Raw genomic sequence first — 14,864 nt, 5'->3', positions numbered from 1 at the left:
GATATAATTGTCTTTACGCAAAGCTTCTTTCTGTTTCCTCTACGTTGATGTTATCACACTTCAGCAATATTGGAAAAAGGAATTAAAGCAAAAAGGCGCCGCGGTGGTTTCAGTGGCCGGCTCATACGGACGTTTATTGTAATCAATAATTCATATTTGATGATACACAATAAAGGTCTTGTTCACAGCTGATCTGAAGTGAAAAAGACGCAGTGCTGAGAATACAACGTTTGCGGTGCTTCGAAGAAGAGGATGGCAGAAATTGTACACCGGACGCGTCCCGCTAGAGCGTCCATCTTGCCGCCTTAAGAGCCCATTAAGGCGGGGCGGGGCGCGTTCCGTCAGGCTGCTTCCCGACCGTGACGCCGCATCAGAAGGGGTGCTCCGACACAAAGATGGTCAGTCGGATGATGGAGCTGCCGCGGAAGTTGATGACGTTGTTGACCGTCACCATCTCCAGATCCAGGACCACCTCTCGCGGGCCCTTGATGGGCCGTGACAGCACCAGCGTGGCGCTCATGTTGCTGGTTTGCTATTCAACACAAGCCAAATTTGGGTTAAAAAATCTAATTTGCAAAGTATCACGTGCATATCGAACTAAATATTTGCAGTTTCTAGAATCTTTTTGTATTTGGGTGAAAAATGTGTCATGGTGGCAAAACTGTAAATTTGAGGAATGATATAAATAATACCAATGATGGTATGGATTTTTAAAAATATATTAAAGTTGGAGAGATACGAATTAGATGAACTACGTGGAAAAAAAATGGCCATAAAAAAGTACAATATAGCCAAACAGTGAAGCTTTGGCACCATCTGCTGGTGGTTTTTTGTAGCGCAATGATTATTATTATTATTTTTTTAAGGACATGGGAATTTGCTGCGTATTCCTCACCCTCATGTAGAACTCTTGTCCCTCATTTCCCGACTTGATCTGGAAGATGTAGAAGGCGCCCGGGTAGCGTGTGGTGGCCTGCATCTGGAAGATGTCAGCAGGCACGCTACGTCCGGACGACAGGTCCATGTGTCGGTACAGGATGGTGAAAGGCTGGTCCCTGCACGCAGGGTTGCCCGCCGTGCACATGCACTGACTGGGCACACCACAGAGGAGAGTGTGAAGGCCACGCCGCGTTACTTTAAGAGCTGCGGCGCCGCACTCACTTGTCGCCCACTTCAACGTAAGGAGGCGGACACTGTAAAGGAGCCAGGCATGTGTGGCCTCCCTGGAAATTGAAACAGACTCGTTCTGTTGTACAGGTGTTGTTACCACTCTCACATTCATTGATATCTTCAAAATCAAGCACACGACAACACCACTCGGGGTCAGTTCAAACATCGGAGCGGCTTTTCATGTGGTTTTTTTGGAAGCGGAGATTTCGGACGCTACCTTCGCAGCTCCGGCCGTCCTCGTAGACGTAGTAGCCGGGCGGGCAGATGCAGTTGAAGGAGCCCGCCGTGTTCAAGCAGCGGTGCTGGCACAGGAACTCGGAGAAGCTGCACTCGTCCACATCTGCGGGAATTTACGAAAATAATTTAATTTCATTTTTTTTCTTACGATGCATTTGGACTTACCGTTACAGGAAGTTCCGTCGGCCGCTAGCTCAAAGCCTTCATCGCAATTACACATAAAAGAGCCGTGGTTGTTGAAGCAGCCGTGACTGCAAGGCTCATCCGCACACTCGTCCACATCTAACACACACAAACACAGTTTATGCAACAATTCCAGGAACTCTCCTTTATCTGGAGATGTTTCCAAACAGATGATGTGCATTTGCACGTCGTTAAAGTTGCGCAAGATTCTCTGGAGACCTCCAGGACACATCACAATCTTTGGCTTTATGTGTGATTGGGATTAAAATATATATATTTTTAAAAGGTATCATAAAATATCACATGTGGGCTCAGTCTCTGGTTACAAGGAATTACGTGATGTAAGCGGACGCACCTTGGCAGCTACGGTTGTCCGGGTTAAGGACGAAGCCCGGGTTACACGAGCAAGAATACGAGCCTGGCACGTTGGCACACAGTTGCTGGCAGTAACCGTAGCGACATTCATCAATATCTGTAAAAAACACAGTAAGGACACGTGGTGTGAATTAATCATCCTGTTGTTTCAAACAGTAATCATGGAGTTGGCAAGAAATCAGATTTTGCATTAAGTAACCACAAGAGGGCGTCGTTTCCCTTTTTTAAACGTATCTTGGAGGTTTAGTACAGTTTTTTTTTTCAATTTTGGCAGCTTGAAAAAATGTCATCCTGATGGACCTTCTCTGAGCTATGAAGAGCAACTCACCCTGACACTGGCCCCCAATGAGCCAGAAGCCTTCAGTGCAGGAGCAAGTGTAGCCCCCCGCTGTGTTGATGCACACCTGGGTGGGGTTGCAGTGGTGGGAGTTGCTCTCGCATTCGTCAATGTCTAAAAGAGGACAAAACACAAAATGGAGTAAATAGTAGTAGTAGTACTCAATATGGCCTAAAAGGGATGCACTGACCAGCAGAGGGCAGCATTTCGTGCCTGATGAAAGGCTTGAATTTTTATAACAAATGAAACTCCTTAAAGATGTAATTAAAAATAGATAATTAGTGTTGTGCATGATGATTTTTCTGTAGACTGTGTGAAAGCAGCTTTTGTCAAAATTCCATAGGAGTTGTTTCACTTTCTTCCAAGTAACCCCAGAAATATCCCAACCACCCCCCCCCCCCCCCACCCGCACCCCCCCACCCTCCGGCCTTTGTTTCAACAACATTCCAGGTCGGAGCTGTCAGCTATCAAGTCCCATATTGTTTTTCCTCCGCATTAACAGATCGCTCCGATTACGTGCACAATTCCTGCGACTTCCTTAAGAGGCAATGACAAAAATCTACCGGGCCGGAGGGAAGCGAAGGGAGGGGTCAGAGAGGGCTTCTTGTTTGCTCAGGCGGCTTGGCCCGGCGATAAGCGGGACCCCGTGCTGCCCTTCAGGAGTCGAGAGGAATTACAGGAGTAGCTATAAGACGTGATGTACAAATATACGTTCACCACAGCTCATATTAAGTCATTACAACTTTTAAGTGAAGCCCTGAAATAAAAGTGCAGGAATTTCTGGCAAGTACTGTCTGTCCTAAATGTAGCAACAATCTCCCTTAATTTCTTCACATCCACATTAGCACGATAACGAGCCACTAAAATTCCACCGCCGCGCCCGTCAAAGCCGTATTTGTTCCACGTCCAGACAGGAAATCTGTAGGTGGCGTCATGACATCATAACACACCGGCGGCGGGGCGGTGGCCATGTTGATTGGCTCATTACACACAAGCGAGCCTGTTCTATGCAATACAAATACGGCAACATGACTTCATGTTTAAGGCTGGCACGCCGTCATTTACACCAAACAAGGGGTGCTTTTTAGTGACATGTTAAAAGACACACCTGGAATAGGGAATCGGTGTACCAAAACACTTCACATTAAAATAAAAGCACTCACCATTGCAGGTTCCGTCATCCGCCAGCGTGTAGCCCAGGATGCACGGCACCGGGAAGCCCAGCTGCGGGTAGCTGGGTTCGGCCTGCCTCGGGGGGGCCGGCACGTAGCTGTCCGGCTGGCCGCCGGTTGTCCCGGTTCCGGCGGCACCCGCAGCCCCGCCCCCACGCCCCGGGTACACCGGGTCGGGTTGCTGCCGCGGGGTGTCGGGCCCAAAAGGCTGGCTGTAGAGGCCGTGGGGCAGGCACAGGTAACCCCCGTTCTGGTTGACGCAATTCATGTCCCCCCTGCAGGGGTCCGGGAGACTCCGACACTCATCCACATCTGCGAGAAGGACACATTGATCAGTTTTAACTTATTTGTGGACTTGTTTTACTGCTGCTTCTCCTTCATTTGATGTTTGCAGGAACACTTACCCATGCACTGTCTTGACCTGCGGTCATATCGGAAGCCAGTTGTGCACGTCTGTGTGGACACAATTGGAGTGATGTGATTTTTGCAATCCACTTTAAATTGCACAAAACTCATTTTAGCAGCTAACACGTCTGAGCTCTTATACAATTCTCTATATTAAGCTCTAATGAATGAAAAGTAGATTAAAAAGTAGCTTTGGAGAAAAACATACAGCAATTTCAAAACTTTTGCCAACTGGATCATGTTGACAGTGTGGAATGGGTTGCCTTGTTGAGTGACGTTCTTCAAAGTTCTTACCTGGCTGTGTGCTGACTGCATACAAAGCAAAATAAATAGCAGCGCTGCCACCATCCTACAAGAGAAGAGAAATCCAATTTGGTTGAGTTTACTTTTAGGATGCATTGCGCAAATATCTATTAATCTAAAAAAACAAAAAAATGCTAACCTTGTAGAGGAGCAAAGCGTGAAGCCACGTATGTCACCGAGTGTGTTTCTCATTTCCTCCCAAGCTTCCCTTCACTTCGACGACCCTTAAAACGTTGACCCCCCTCAGTCAGCTAAGACCACTGCCCCCCCTCCCCAAAGTGGACCGAGTCGCTACTAATGTCGCCACTTCTTTAAAAAAAAAAAAGTTGATTTTGCTCTGCCTCCCGCCCCCTGCTTCAGTCCACAGCTGGTTCCCATCAGACCAGAAAGAGACGCCCCCCCTCACATTATGCTGCGCCACCACTAGGGGGCGGACCAACTTCTATTTAATTTATTTATTTTTCTTGTTACTTCAATTTACAATAAAAATGTGACGAATTTACATGAAGATAAATGTACAAACGAGTCTGTAAATATAAATATTCCTATCAAGCATATACACTCCTGATTATTTGCAAAGTTGTTTGCACAAAGTAACAGGCACTTGGATGTCTCACTTCATAACAAGTGCCCATAAATTAAAAAAAAAAACAATCCCACCCAATAAACATGTTTAACTGTGTAAGAGTAAAACTGTTTTCATACGCCCTTTATGAGTCGGACGCGTGTTGTGTAGTTTGTGCGGGTTACCGCAGCCACATAATGCTTGACATCACTGTCATTAAAAAAAAAAAAAAAAAAACGGGGGGGGGGTTGGAGGTTGAGATGTTCACAAGGTCACTTGGGTTGAGAAACAATCCCGTTCGAGAAACCTAAAGGTGCTTTCCTTCCCTTTCAAACGTTCACGGTAGATTGTGAATGTGGTTCATTCGAATAAACCAGTTTTCAAAATTTAAATTTAATCCCTTAGTCGTATTATTTGGGGAGGAATTTCTCGCATCCGAAAAAGCCTTGAAAAAAATTGCTATTTTGGTTTTAACAACTGTTGTGCAGTCTATTGTTTTTTTTTTTTTAAATTCAGCCCCAAAAGTCTTTGCTGGCATCTCATGAAAGGATATCTTCCATCAAGGTTCATTGTGGCAATTTTTAGAGTCCTAAATTCTTTCTCGTGTCTCTGATTTTTATAAGGAAGCACTTTGATTCATTCTGCATAGAACAAACGTCATCTTCTTCACTGCTTCAACAAGTCCTTGAGCACAGCGCCACCGCTTGCCTCGGCTGACACAGGCACGGGCGTGAAGGTGGGCAACGTGTCCGAGATGGACTTCATCAACAGATGCCCGCCCGGCCCGCCGGAGTGGGCAGCGCCGGTGCCTAGCAAGGGCACGGCGGCCGAGCGCGGAGCCAAAAAGGGATTGCTGGTCTTGCCGGGCGCCGCGCCGCTCGTCTGAGTTTTTCTGGAGGGCGCGGCGCTCAGAGGCTTGATATCCATAATGGGGAGCTTGGGCGGAGGGAGAGACGGCGTCGACTCAATCTCCAGGAACTTGACAAACATCTCTGAGAAGGACTGTGACAAAAAAAAAAAAATCAAGAAGATGTCCAGTGACATTACTGCGTTGTTTCTTCTTACCGTGTTGAAGCTCTGCCCACTCGTGGGCCTCTGGGGAGTGTTGGGGACGCTCTGGGCACCTCGGCCACCGAGCCAGCTCGACACCCAGCCGGTCACGCCGCGTGCCGTGTCCTCGTCCAGCATCTGGACCACAAAAGGCAATATGCCAAAATCAGCAATAACTAAAACTGGGCGATATGGAGTCTAGCAATGCTAATTATTAGCATGTCAATGGTGCTTTGCATTGTGGGTTAGCACGAAGCTAGCAGATTGTAATTCTCATTTGGTAGCACTGTGAACTCACGTGAAAACCACAGGGCTGAAATCTAGCAGCTATGTTGCGGCAAGACAAGTTGCCGAAGACATAATGGACCTCACCCCCTTCCCATCCGCATAATTAAATCCGCGGGGCATTTTTTGCTGACTCGGCACGTCTCCGCAAGAGGAAGCGGTCTCACCACGCTGTCATTCTCCCTGGCCCATCGTCGCAAGCTAGCTCGCTCGCAGCTGGATGCACTTAGAGCGCTCTGTGATTCCGTAAGAGCGATGTAAACACAAGCGGAAGGGGACATTGGCGTAAAAAAAAAAAAAAAAAAAAAAGAGGCAAGGGACCCACGATGACATAAGTGCAAGACTATAAAAATGTTCTTTGTCTTTGGGGGCGCAGTAATCCAATTTGCTGTATCTGTTTCCCTTTAGGAGGCTTGGAAGGGTTCCTCGGGGCAGCTGCCAGAACTTCGTGGTGGAGAAAGAAAAGCCCCCCCCCCGACTATCTTAAAAGTTTTCAGGGTTTCTTATAGTCCGCAAAAAGCTAATTTACATTTCTAAATGCGTGTTTCAAGCTTGCTGCAGCGATTTTCAAACCTTCAGGCCTCGTTTGATTTTATGACCCTCTCGTTACCCAATTTAAACTTCATTTTTTTTTTTTTCACAGCGTCCGCAAACAGAATTTTCAAAACAACAAAAAAATCCTGTTCAAACTGACTGAACTTTTTTTTTTTCCCCTTTAAGCACATTAACTTTCATATATACTGTGTAAATTAACGGAACATTAATAAAAGAGCCGTTTGAACGCACACGCACGCTCGTGAGTTTACGAGTCGCAACAGGAGCGGCGTTATTCCGCCGCGCAAAGCGTCCCACAATGATGTCATTCACTTAAAGCCGAAAGCGCTTTCAATTAGCCGCTAACCTTGTCCACGTCTTCTGGGCTGAGTCCCAGCACGCTACCCATGAGCCTCAGCACGTCCATTCGCTTCTTCTTGGGCGTGTGGAAGTAACCTTGAAGCAGGTTACGCATCAAGGCCCTGGGGACACAAAATTCAATTTAAATGAATTTATTATCAGCATTATTTCTTTCACCTACTTGTCAATCTTGCCCTCGGTGCTGTTCAACAGGTTCATCAGCTTCTTCTGGGCCTCGTCCAACATTTCTTGTCTCACGTCCACTACAAACACACACACGTGAAGCAGACGGCGACATTCTATAGATGTTCCATAGGTGGATAAGAAACGTAAATAAATGAGCTGGTGAAGCAGGTCTACAATAACACGACCAATCAAGGCTTATCAGATGTTGCATTCAAGACTAAACAAAAGCGTGGGAAAAAAAAAAATTGGCCCAGGCGCAAGGCGACTTTCATGAGTGATGTCGGAGGAAATCCTTGATTTGTTGAAAAACAAATGACGAGAGAGAAAGTTGCGCCTGACACAAGAAGGCCTTCAAATGTGATGTTGGAAAAAATCCTTGGATGGTTTGTTTTATTCCGAGCCAGAAGTAAATAACTTTATTGTTGGTAGTAGGAAAGGCCAAAGGCAATAGGGGCGAGGTTCGGTTCTCAAGGTGGCCCAAACACCAAATTATGGAAATTGGCTGCTAACGTGTGTGAAATGAAATGCGCCCTCAGCGGTGAAGGGACAACAAAGATGGTTTTGTGGTCCAATCCCGTGACCTCACCTTGCTGCTTCAGCTCCTCAATCTGCTCCTCTTTGTAGTCCAGCTGGTCGGTGAGTCGGGACGCCGAATCCAGAGCTGCGTTGGCCTCGTCCAGGTTCATCTGCAACGTGAGCGTCGTTTTACTTTAACTTCAGTTTTTCCCGTGAAGCCATTGAAAGCACCTGAAGGGCAGACGCTTGATCTTCCAGCTTGTCCGCCTTCTTCCGCCACTCCTCCTTCTCCTTCCTGAGCTTGTCCAGCTCGGTGGAGTACATAGCTTTCTCCTCTAACAGGAAGAAAAGGATTCAATCTTTTCATTTGATTTTGATGAAAGGCTTATTATTCGTTTCCACCGTGACAGAAGCGGATTCTTGCCTTGTTGGAACTGCTCTAGCACCATCTGCAGGTTGGAGAGTGAAACTGCATACTGCTTGACCTGCTCCTGGGAGGTTCCAAGCTGCAGGAGGGCGTCGTCCCGCTGCTTCAGCACGCCGCTAAGTTGCTCCTGCAGAGACTCCACCTGCATGCTGGCCTGCTGGCTACAAGCACGAAAAAAAAAAAAGCTCGATTCGCTTCGATCGATTCGCGTCGTGTCAGATGGGCCCGACCTGGCGCTCTCCACGGCGCTGGAGGACGTGGCCAGCCGCTCGTCCAAGAGAGCCACACGCCGCCGCAGCTCCGTCTCGCGATCCTCGGCGGCAAGAGCCTCCCGCGTGTACGAGTCCTCGATCTCCAGCAGGTGGTTGCGCAACCTCTCCAGCTCCAGGTTGAGACGCTGCTCTTTGTCCCGCACGTGCTGAAGCTGTGAACACGCAAACAACTTGCTGTCGGTGTGCCTAATTTATGATTCGAATTATCGTGTTCTTTATTTTGTGCGGCTCAAGTACAGTGAACATCCACACCTCGGTTTGTAAGGCGGTGGTCTCCATTTGCTTCTGCTTGAGCGCCATCATCACCTGGTCCCGCTCATGTTGGAAAGCCACGGCTTTGTCCTGCATGGACTTGATTTCGTTCAGGAGTTGATTGAGCTCACTCGATTTACCCTGTGCCAAAAAAAAAAAAAAGATATTTAAAAACAATTCACAATCTTCTCTGGAAAGTGAGTGGGCTGACCTGTTCTTTGTCTTTAAGCATCTTCTCCACGGTGGTGGCTTTGTCCCTCATGGCGTTGAGCTCAAACTCCCGCTCGCGCAGGAGCATGGACACCTGCATGTTGGTCTCCTGCAGAGCCCGGAACTCGGACTCCTTCTCCCGCGAGCGCGCCGCCACCCGTTCGTTCTCCTCTTTCAGCGTTTTGGCGTCCAACTCCAGGATGAGGGCACGTTCCTTCAGGTTGGTGACGGCCTGCTTCAGCACCTCGTTGTCGCTCTCGCGGTTGCGCAGCGTCTCGCCCACCCGGGTCAGCTGATCCCCTTTGGTCTTGATGAGCAGATCCTTATCACGGACCGACCTCTGCAGCGCCTCCAGGCTGGCTCGGACCTGCTGGAGCTCGGCGGCGTGGTTCTTCTGGTCGCTTTCGGAAGTTGAGGCGGAGCAGGAGAGTCGGTGGTTGTTCTCCTGGAGGGTCCGGATCAGGTTTTCTCGCTCGGCCAGCCGAGCTTGAAGGGAAGTCAAGTCTTGGCTGGCGGCGTCGACCGCGCTCGACTGAGGTGTGCTTTCGGGAGATGCATGGTCGAGACGGCCGAGGAGAAGATCCTTGGTGGTGCTGAGCTGACTGAGGGTCTGCTGGACCTGGGCCAGCTCCACACTCAAGCTCCCCAGCCGCTGCTCCTTGTGCTCGTAGCTTTGGATGAGCCTGGCGTAGTCCACCGAGAGTTGGGAGCCGGTGTCGCCGTCGGCGGTCACCCGGGCCTGGAGGTTAATCAGCTCCTCCTGAAGCTGCGCCGACTCGTGCTGCATGTTCTTGACGGTGGTGATCACCTGTTGCTTCCACTCCTCCATCTTCTTCACCTGCTGCTTGAGCGTGTCACGCTCCTTCAGCAGCTCCTCGAACTGGTTGCTGCTGACCACGCCCCCGCCGGCGTCTCCGCCCGACGACTGCAGCACCGTCACCAGCGTCTGGCACTTTTGCGTCAGCGCGTCGATCTCAATGTCCTTCTCCCGGATGATGCGCGAAAGATTCTGAATGGTCTCCTTAAACATCTCTTGGCTCCCCGAGGGGTCGCCCGCGTTGGAGAGCCGCTGGTTCTCCTGCTGTAGCTTAAGAAGCGCCGCTTCCTTGCCGGACACGATGTCCATGAGGCGGTGGTAGTCGGAGCGGAGCTGGCTGTTCTCCCGGGTCTTCTCGTTGAGCACGGCGAGGACCTGCTCCCTCTCCACGGCGTAGGCCTGCAGCTGCTGCTGGAGGAAGATGATGTCCTGACCGCCACCGCCCATGGTGACTCGAGCGTGAAGGGCCTGGATCTCCAGGTCCTTCTGCAAGATCACCTGGGAAAGCTTGCCCACTTCATCACGAGACAGCGCCATTTGGTCCAGCTGCCTGGTCAGAGACAGGTTCTTCTCGTTCAGCTGGCTGATTTCCGTTTCCTTCTCCTTCATGCCCTTCACCAAGCGCTCCAGCTCCACCTTGGAGAGGTCGTGCTTCTCGTTGCCATTCTCCTGGTTCAGTGACACCGTCTTGTCTTCCTGCAGTATGATGTCGCCTTGCTCCATGGGCGACTCGGCGGGACCTCGACTCTCCAAGGTCTGCCGTAGTCCGGCCAGCTCCTGGTCCTTGGCCTGGAGGAGCCTCTCGAAGTCGAGCGTGGCCCGTTCCAGCTCGCTTCGAGAGCTGAGGAGCGACACCTGCTGCTCCTCCAGCCTCTGCCGGAGATCCCGCATCTCCTCCTCCAGGCCGCCTCTGGAGGACTTGAGCTGGGTGATCTCAGCCTCCAACTCTGTGATGATGTCCAGCGTGCGCGGAGATCTGCTCTGCTGATCCTGCACCCGGTCCATCTCCTCCTTCAAGTGGCTGTTGTCCTCCTTCATTCCCGCCAGCTGTCTGTCCTTCTCCTCCAACGCCTGTCTGAGCGCGTCGGCCTCCCTCCTCGCCGCCGCGACGCTCGTCTCCAGCTCGGCCCGCTCGTCCGCCGCGTTCCGCTTCAGCGTCTCGGCGAATTCGTCTTTCTCCTCGAGCAAGTCGGTCAGCTGCTTCTGCCCGGCGACGGTGATGGCGAGCATCTCGTTGGTGTCGCGGTGGTCGGCCGCCATCTGCTCGGCGTCCAGGCGTAGCTGAGCGATCTCCGTGTCCTTCTCCTGGTTGAGCTTGACGGCGCGCTCGTGCTCCTTCTGCAGCACCGAGGCATCCATGGAGTGTGCCCGGCTCAGTTCCTCGACGGTGCGCTGGTACTGTTTGGTCCCTTCCGCAAGCGAGCGCTCGGTCCGCTGCAGCTCACGCTCCAGCTGCTCTTTCTCCAGCTTGAGGGCTTCGATGCGCGTGTCCTTCTCCAGCAACGTCCTGCTCGTCGCCGCCTGGTTCTCCTTCAACGAGTCCTCCGTTTTCCTCACAGCCTCTTTCAACTTACTGTTCTCCATCTTCAGCTCAAAGTCCTTCGACGTCACTTTCTCCAGCTCTCGTCGAAGGTCCGAGAGTTCTCTCTCCTTCACCCCCAGCTCAGCATCATCTGTTTTTCTCCTTTGGGTCTGACTAAGCTCTTCTTTTGCCGCCAACAAGTGCTCCTCTTTTTCCTGCAAGCTCTTCTTCAGCTCTGACATTTCTCTGCGAGCCTCCTTGTTATGGTCCTGAGCTTGTTTCAGTTTGTCCTTCAGGTCCCGGACAGCGCCCTCTAGCTGCTGCTTGCTCATGTGCAAGTCGTTGAGCGTGAACGCACTCTGGCTGGTCTTCTCTTTCTGGGCCTCCAGCTCCTGCTCAAGCGATCTAGTCCTGTCTTTGGTGGCGCTATGCTCGGTCTCGGACTTCCTCAACTGCTCTTTCATCGAGATCAGATGCTGGGAAAGGATGGGAAAATGACAAATTACAGTTCAGAGATAAATTCATATTTTCTAAGTTGGCCAAATTTGGTCAGACCTGCGTTGCATCCTGGTTTTGCCGGTCGAGTTCCTCTAGTTCCGTCAGCAGGGTGTCACGTTCCTCCTGCGTGGCCTTCAGAGTCCTCTCGAGACGTTCTAGCGCCTCCTTCAGGTCTTCCGTCGACTCGGTTTCGGCTGGTCGAGCCAAGCTATCCACTTTCTCCTGGGCCGCGCTCAGTTTTTGCTGCAGAGTGAGCTTTGAGAGGGGACAAGAGTTGTTCCGTTAATTTCTAGGAATGGCACGAATGTCCTTGACACAAAAATGACATCATCACACCTTTTCCTGCTCCAGGGCCTCCTTCTCTTCTCTTAATGTGCCGATGACCGTGTTCAGTTCTAAGATATCAGCATGTTCGACCTCCTCAGGTTCTGCCTGATTTGTGAGAGCATTGACACAAATTTAAAACTAATCGTGAGCAGACAACCAAGGACTGGCTTACCTCACGCAGACTTTTTAGCTGCTCCGTTTCCTTTTCGGCACTGGCGAGATTGTCCCTCAGCATTTGGATCTCGTGCTCCAGCTGAGCTTTCAGCACAGCCTTGCCTTCTTGCTCCCGGACGCGCCCCTGGAGCTCGTCCACGGAGGCCTGAAGACGGGCGTAGTTCTGCAGCAGCGCGGCGTTCTCTTCCTGGGCGTCGTCCCTCTCGGACTGCAGAGAGGCCCGGAGCTTCTGCGCCTCCTCCAGGTCGGCGGACAGCTCGGAGAGACGCGCCTCCCGTTCCTCGGCGGCCTGGCGCAGGGCAGCGACAGTGGTCTGCAGTTCTAGCTCTTTGGAGGGGTTTGATGGGGAGCTAGTTGGAGAGGAGCCTGGAGAAGAACATTTGGAGATTGGTTGACATCAAAATATTTGTTGTTGTTACAGACCACAGGAACCAGTTTGATCAGATTTGCTATGCACTCTTTTCATATACATGTAGAAACATCTGCAGACCATTCTGTAGCTGCTCCTCCAGCTCCTCGATCCTCTCCTCATACTCGGCCAGCTCCTCCCGGTGTCGCCGGCTGAGGTCGGATATCTTCTGACGCTGGGCGTCCTGCAGGGCGGCGAGCTCGTGTTGGTGTTCGTCCACTTCGTGGCTTATCTTGTCTCGCAGTTCCTATGAAGACACACAAGATGTCGAGTCTGAAAGTGATGGACCAGTTTTGTAGTTCGCTGAGATGGAAAAAAAAAAAAAAAAAGTAATTTACCTTAACAGTTCTTTGAAGTTTGACAATGTCACTCTGGTCGGAGTTGCCTGCCCCCGCTGATGTCGATGCCTAAAGGAGCAATTCAAAAATTGTAACTTCAGAAGCGGCATTAAATTTAATATTTCAACTTAAATTTTAAATTATATTTCCTAGCTAAGCATCTACTGAACTTCATCATCATCCTCCTCACCTGCGACATACGCCTCCAGTGCGCCACCTCCGCCTCCAGTCGCAACATTTCGGCGGCGAGCCGGTTGATCTCCTGCTGGGACGAGATGACTTCGCTGAGATCCATGTCGTCGCCGTGGAAACCGTGATGGTGGTGGGACGCAGACGACTGGGAAAGGAAGGAGGTCGCCGTGGTGACGACGCTGGAAGAGGCCAGGGTGACAGGCAACACGGGGGCAGCAGAAGCGGACTGGACAGAGCTCTGAAGATTCTGGACCTCCTCCTGGAGCCCGCTTTGTCGAGCCTTCAGGTGACTGATCTCCACCTAGATGACAGATGATGTTTTTTTTTTTGCAGCTATACAGTAACTATTGTTTGATTCCAATCAACTTACATCTTTCTGTTGCAGAAGCTTCCTGTACTCGGCCGACTGCTGCTTGTTTTGGATCTCCGCGGCTTCCAGCTTCTCTTCCAGCTCGGCGTGGAGCTTTTTCAACCTTTCACACTGCAAAAAAAAAAAAAAGGCAGTTACAAATATGTCTTCAGAGCGTTGAATCACCAAAAAAAAGTCAACAGGAGTGTTCGTCAGACGTCCGCGGGCTGTTAGCAAATTGACTAGTAAAACAAACGAGACGCTAAATATTCCTCCCATGTCAACATCCTGATGATAATCTTATCGTAAAACACAAAAGTCCCAACAGGACACCAAACAAGGAGGAGGGAAATAAAATAAGAATATTCCAACCTCAAATTTTTGAGAGGACAAGGTAGCCTCTACGTCCGCAAGCTTGGAGTTGGACAACTGCAGCTCTGTGGCAGCGTCTGTGGGGAAACAAGAGAAACTCTTATCTTTTTTTTTTCTTCTTCCATTCAGAAATAAACACATTCGCATATGTCTCATGTGATGTCATGAATTTCCATTCTGCACATGTTTGTATGGGGCACGTGAGTTCTGCTTTAACACTTGACACACAATCAATATATTGAACTTCTCGGCTAATATGTCACCAACCATCAAAATAAATAAACATTTAACAACTCACGTTGCTTTGGAAAACAAGATTGGCAATTGAAAACTATATTGGGCGGTCACGTGATTCACTCATTTGCATAATTTTGAGAAACAACTAAATGTTTTTGTCTACAAGTGATGAATGTGATTTTATCTTGGACGTAAATCGTTCAAGAAATAATGTACGTGTTGACACATTGGAGATCTACAGATTGAGTGATAAGGTCTGCTGATGATGTGGCGACTTACCTCCGACTTCTTCCACTCCCTCCAGCAACATATCTTTGGTAAAGTTTGAGATCTGACCAGTGAAGGACGACAGGCTCCCGCCGACCTGGCCCAACGACTGGCCGAGGCCGGAGCCGATCCCGCCGAGCCAAGATGACATGTTTTGGGGTGGCTCAACAACACGGTGGAACCAAAACAGAAGCTCGGTGAGGGCGACCGAGGAAGAGGGGGTGCTAGCTTAGCCTAGCTTCTATTAACCAGCGACCTAGGACATTAAGCTAAACCGTTAATACAAAAAAATGTAGGCGGATATAAATCCTTAAGTCGATAGTTTAATAAGAAAACAGCTTTTACGCGTTCGCTTCATTAGACTGCCAACTAGGCTCCGGCAGCCATTACGGGGCCGGCTGGCTGTCAGCTGTGACGTGGACACATCCGCCGCGGTGCATTGTGGGATTCGCCGCGGAGGTCAACCATTTTTAAAGGGCCAGCCAGCACATGTGACGCAAAACTGTCATTTGTGAATTTATCC

At 50.1% G+C, this 14,864-nt stretch overlaps 2 protein-coding genes across 2 annotated transcripts; both read right to left on the bottom strand.

Annotated features, from left to right (window-relative positions):
• Nucleotides 1-103: 103 nt before the first annotated feature.
• Nucleotides 104-4,478, bottom strand: fbln5 (fibulin 5). Its single transcript, XM_088399704.1, has 11 exons — nucleotides 4,322-4,478; nucleotides 4,174-4,228; nucleotides 3,879-3,927; nucleotides 3,466-3,786; nucleotides 2,294-2,416; nucleotides 1,946-2,062; nucleotides 1,573-1,689; nucleotides 1,388-1,510; nucleotides 1,162-1,288; nucleotides 896-1,091; nucleotides 104-532 (listed from the first exon to the last, which is right to left on the bottom strand). Exons 1-11 carry the CDS (start codon nucleotides 4,372-4,374, stop codon nucleotides 371-373), a joined length of 1,443 nt encoding a protein of 480 aa, XP_088255830.1. The 5' UTR covers nucleotides 4,375-4,478; the 3' UTR covers nucleotides 104-370.
• A 133-nt stretch (nucleotides 4,479-4,611) lies between these two features.
• Nucleotides 4,612-14,785, bottom strand: trip11 (thyroid hormone receptor interactor 11). The gene is made up of 19 exons (XM_088399699.1): nucleotides 14,354-14,785; nucleotides 13,838-13,914; nucleotides 13,487-13,597; nucleotides 13,115-13,417; nucleotides 12,925-12,993; nucleotides 12,668-12,833; nucleotides 12,176-12,543; nucleotides 12,013-12,108; nucleotides 11,734-11,931; nucleotides 8,841-11,654; nucleotides 8,630-8,770; nucleotides 8,336-8,529; nucleotides 8,103-8,266; nucleotides 7,910-8,013; nucleotides 7,749-7,848; nucleotides 7,158-7,239; nucleotides 6,984-7,098; nucleotides 5,813-5,935; nucleotides 4,612-5,749 (listed from the first exon to the last, which is right to left on the bottom strand). The coding sequence occupies exons 1-19, from the start codon at nucleotides 14,490-14,492 to the stop codon at nucleotides 5,414-5,416; spliced, it is 5,700 nt and encodes a 1,899-aa protein (XP_088255825.1). The 5' UTR covers nucleotides 14,493-14,785; the 3' UTR covers nucleotides 4,612-5,413.
• Nucleotides 14,786-14,864: the final 79 nt, after the last annotated feature.

This window comes from Syngnathus floridae, chromosome 16 (assembly GCF_059516105.1).
Source record: "Syngnathus floridae isolate MCC-2025c chromosome 16, RoL_Sflo_1.0, whole genome shotgun sequence".
In the NCBI taxonomy this organism is placed as follows: domain Eukaryota; kingdom Metazoa; phylum Chordata; class Actinopteri; order Syngnathiformes; family Syngnathidae; genus Syngnathus; species Syngnathus floridae.
Note: the sequence above shows the minus strand (reverse complement) of the source record. Positions and strands in the feature narration are given on the sequence as shown.

Bases quoted from the DNA above. Each gene is read 5' to 3' on its own strand.
- trip11 (XM_088399699.1), bottom strand. From the start codon at position 14,492: ATGTCATCTTGGCTCGGCGGGATCGGCTCCGGCCTCGGCCAGTCGTTG. The intron at 11,655-11,733 runs GTCTGACCAAAT...ATCCTTTCCCAG, and splicing joins AAAACCAGGATGCAACGCAG to CATCTGATCTCGATGAAAGA. The intron at 8,014-8,102 runs GCAAGAATCCGC...TCTTCCTGTTAG, and splicing joins GCTAGAGCAGTTCCAACAAG to AGGAGAAAGCTATGTACTCC.
- fbln5 (XM_088399704.1), bottom strand. From the start codon at position 4,374: ATGAGAAACACACTCGGTGACATACGTGGCTTCACGCTTTGCTCCTCT. The intron at 3,928-4,173 runs GTAAGAACTTTG...GTGTCCACACAG, and splicing joins TGCAGTCAGCACACAGCCAG to ACGTGCACAACTGGCTTCCG. The intron at 533-895 runs GTGAGGAATACG...TGTGTTGAATAG, and splicing joins GACAAGAGTTCTACATGAGG to CAAACCAGCAACATGAGCGC.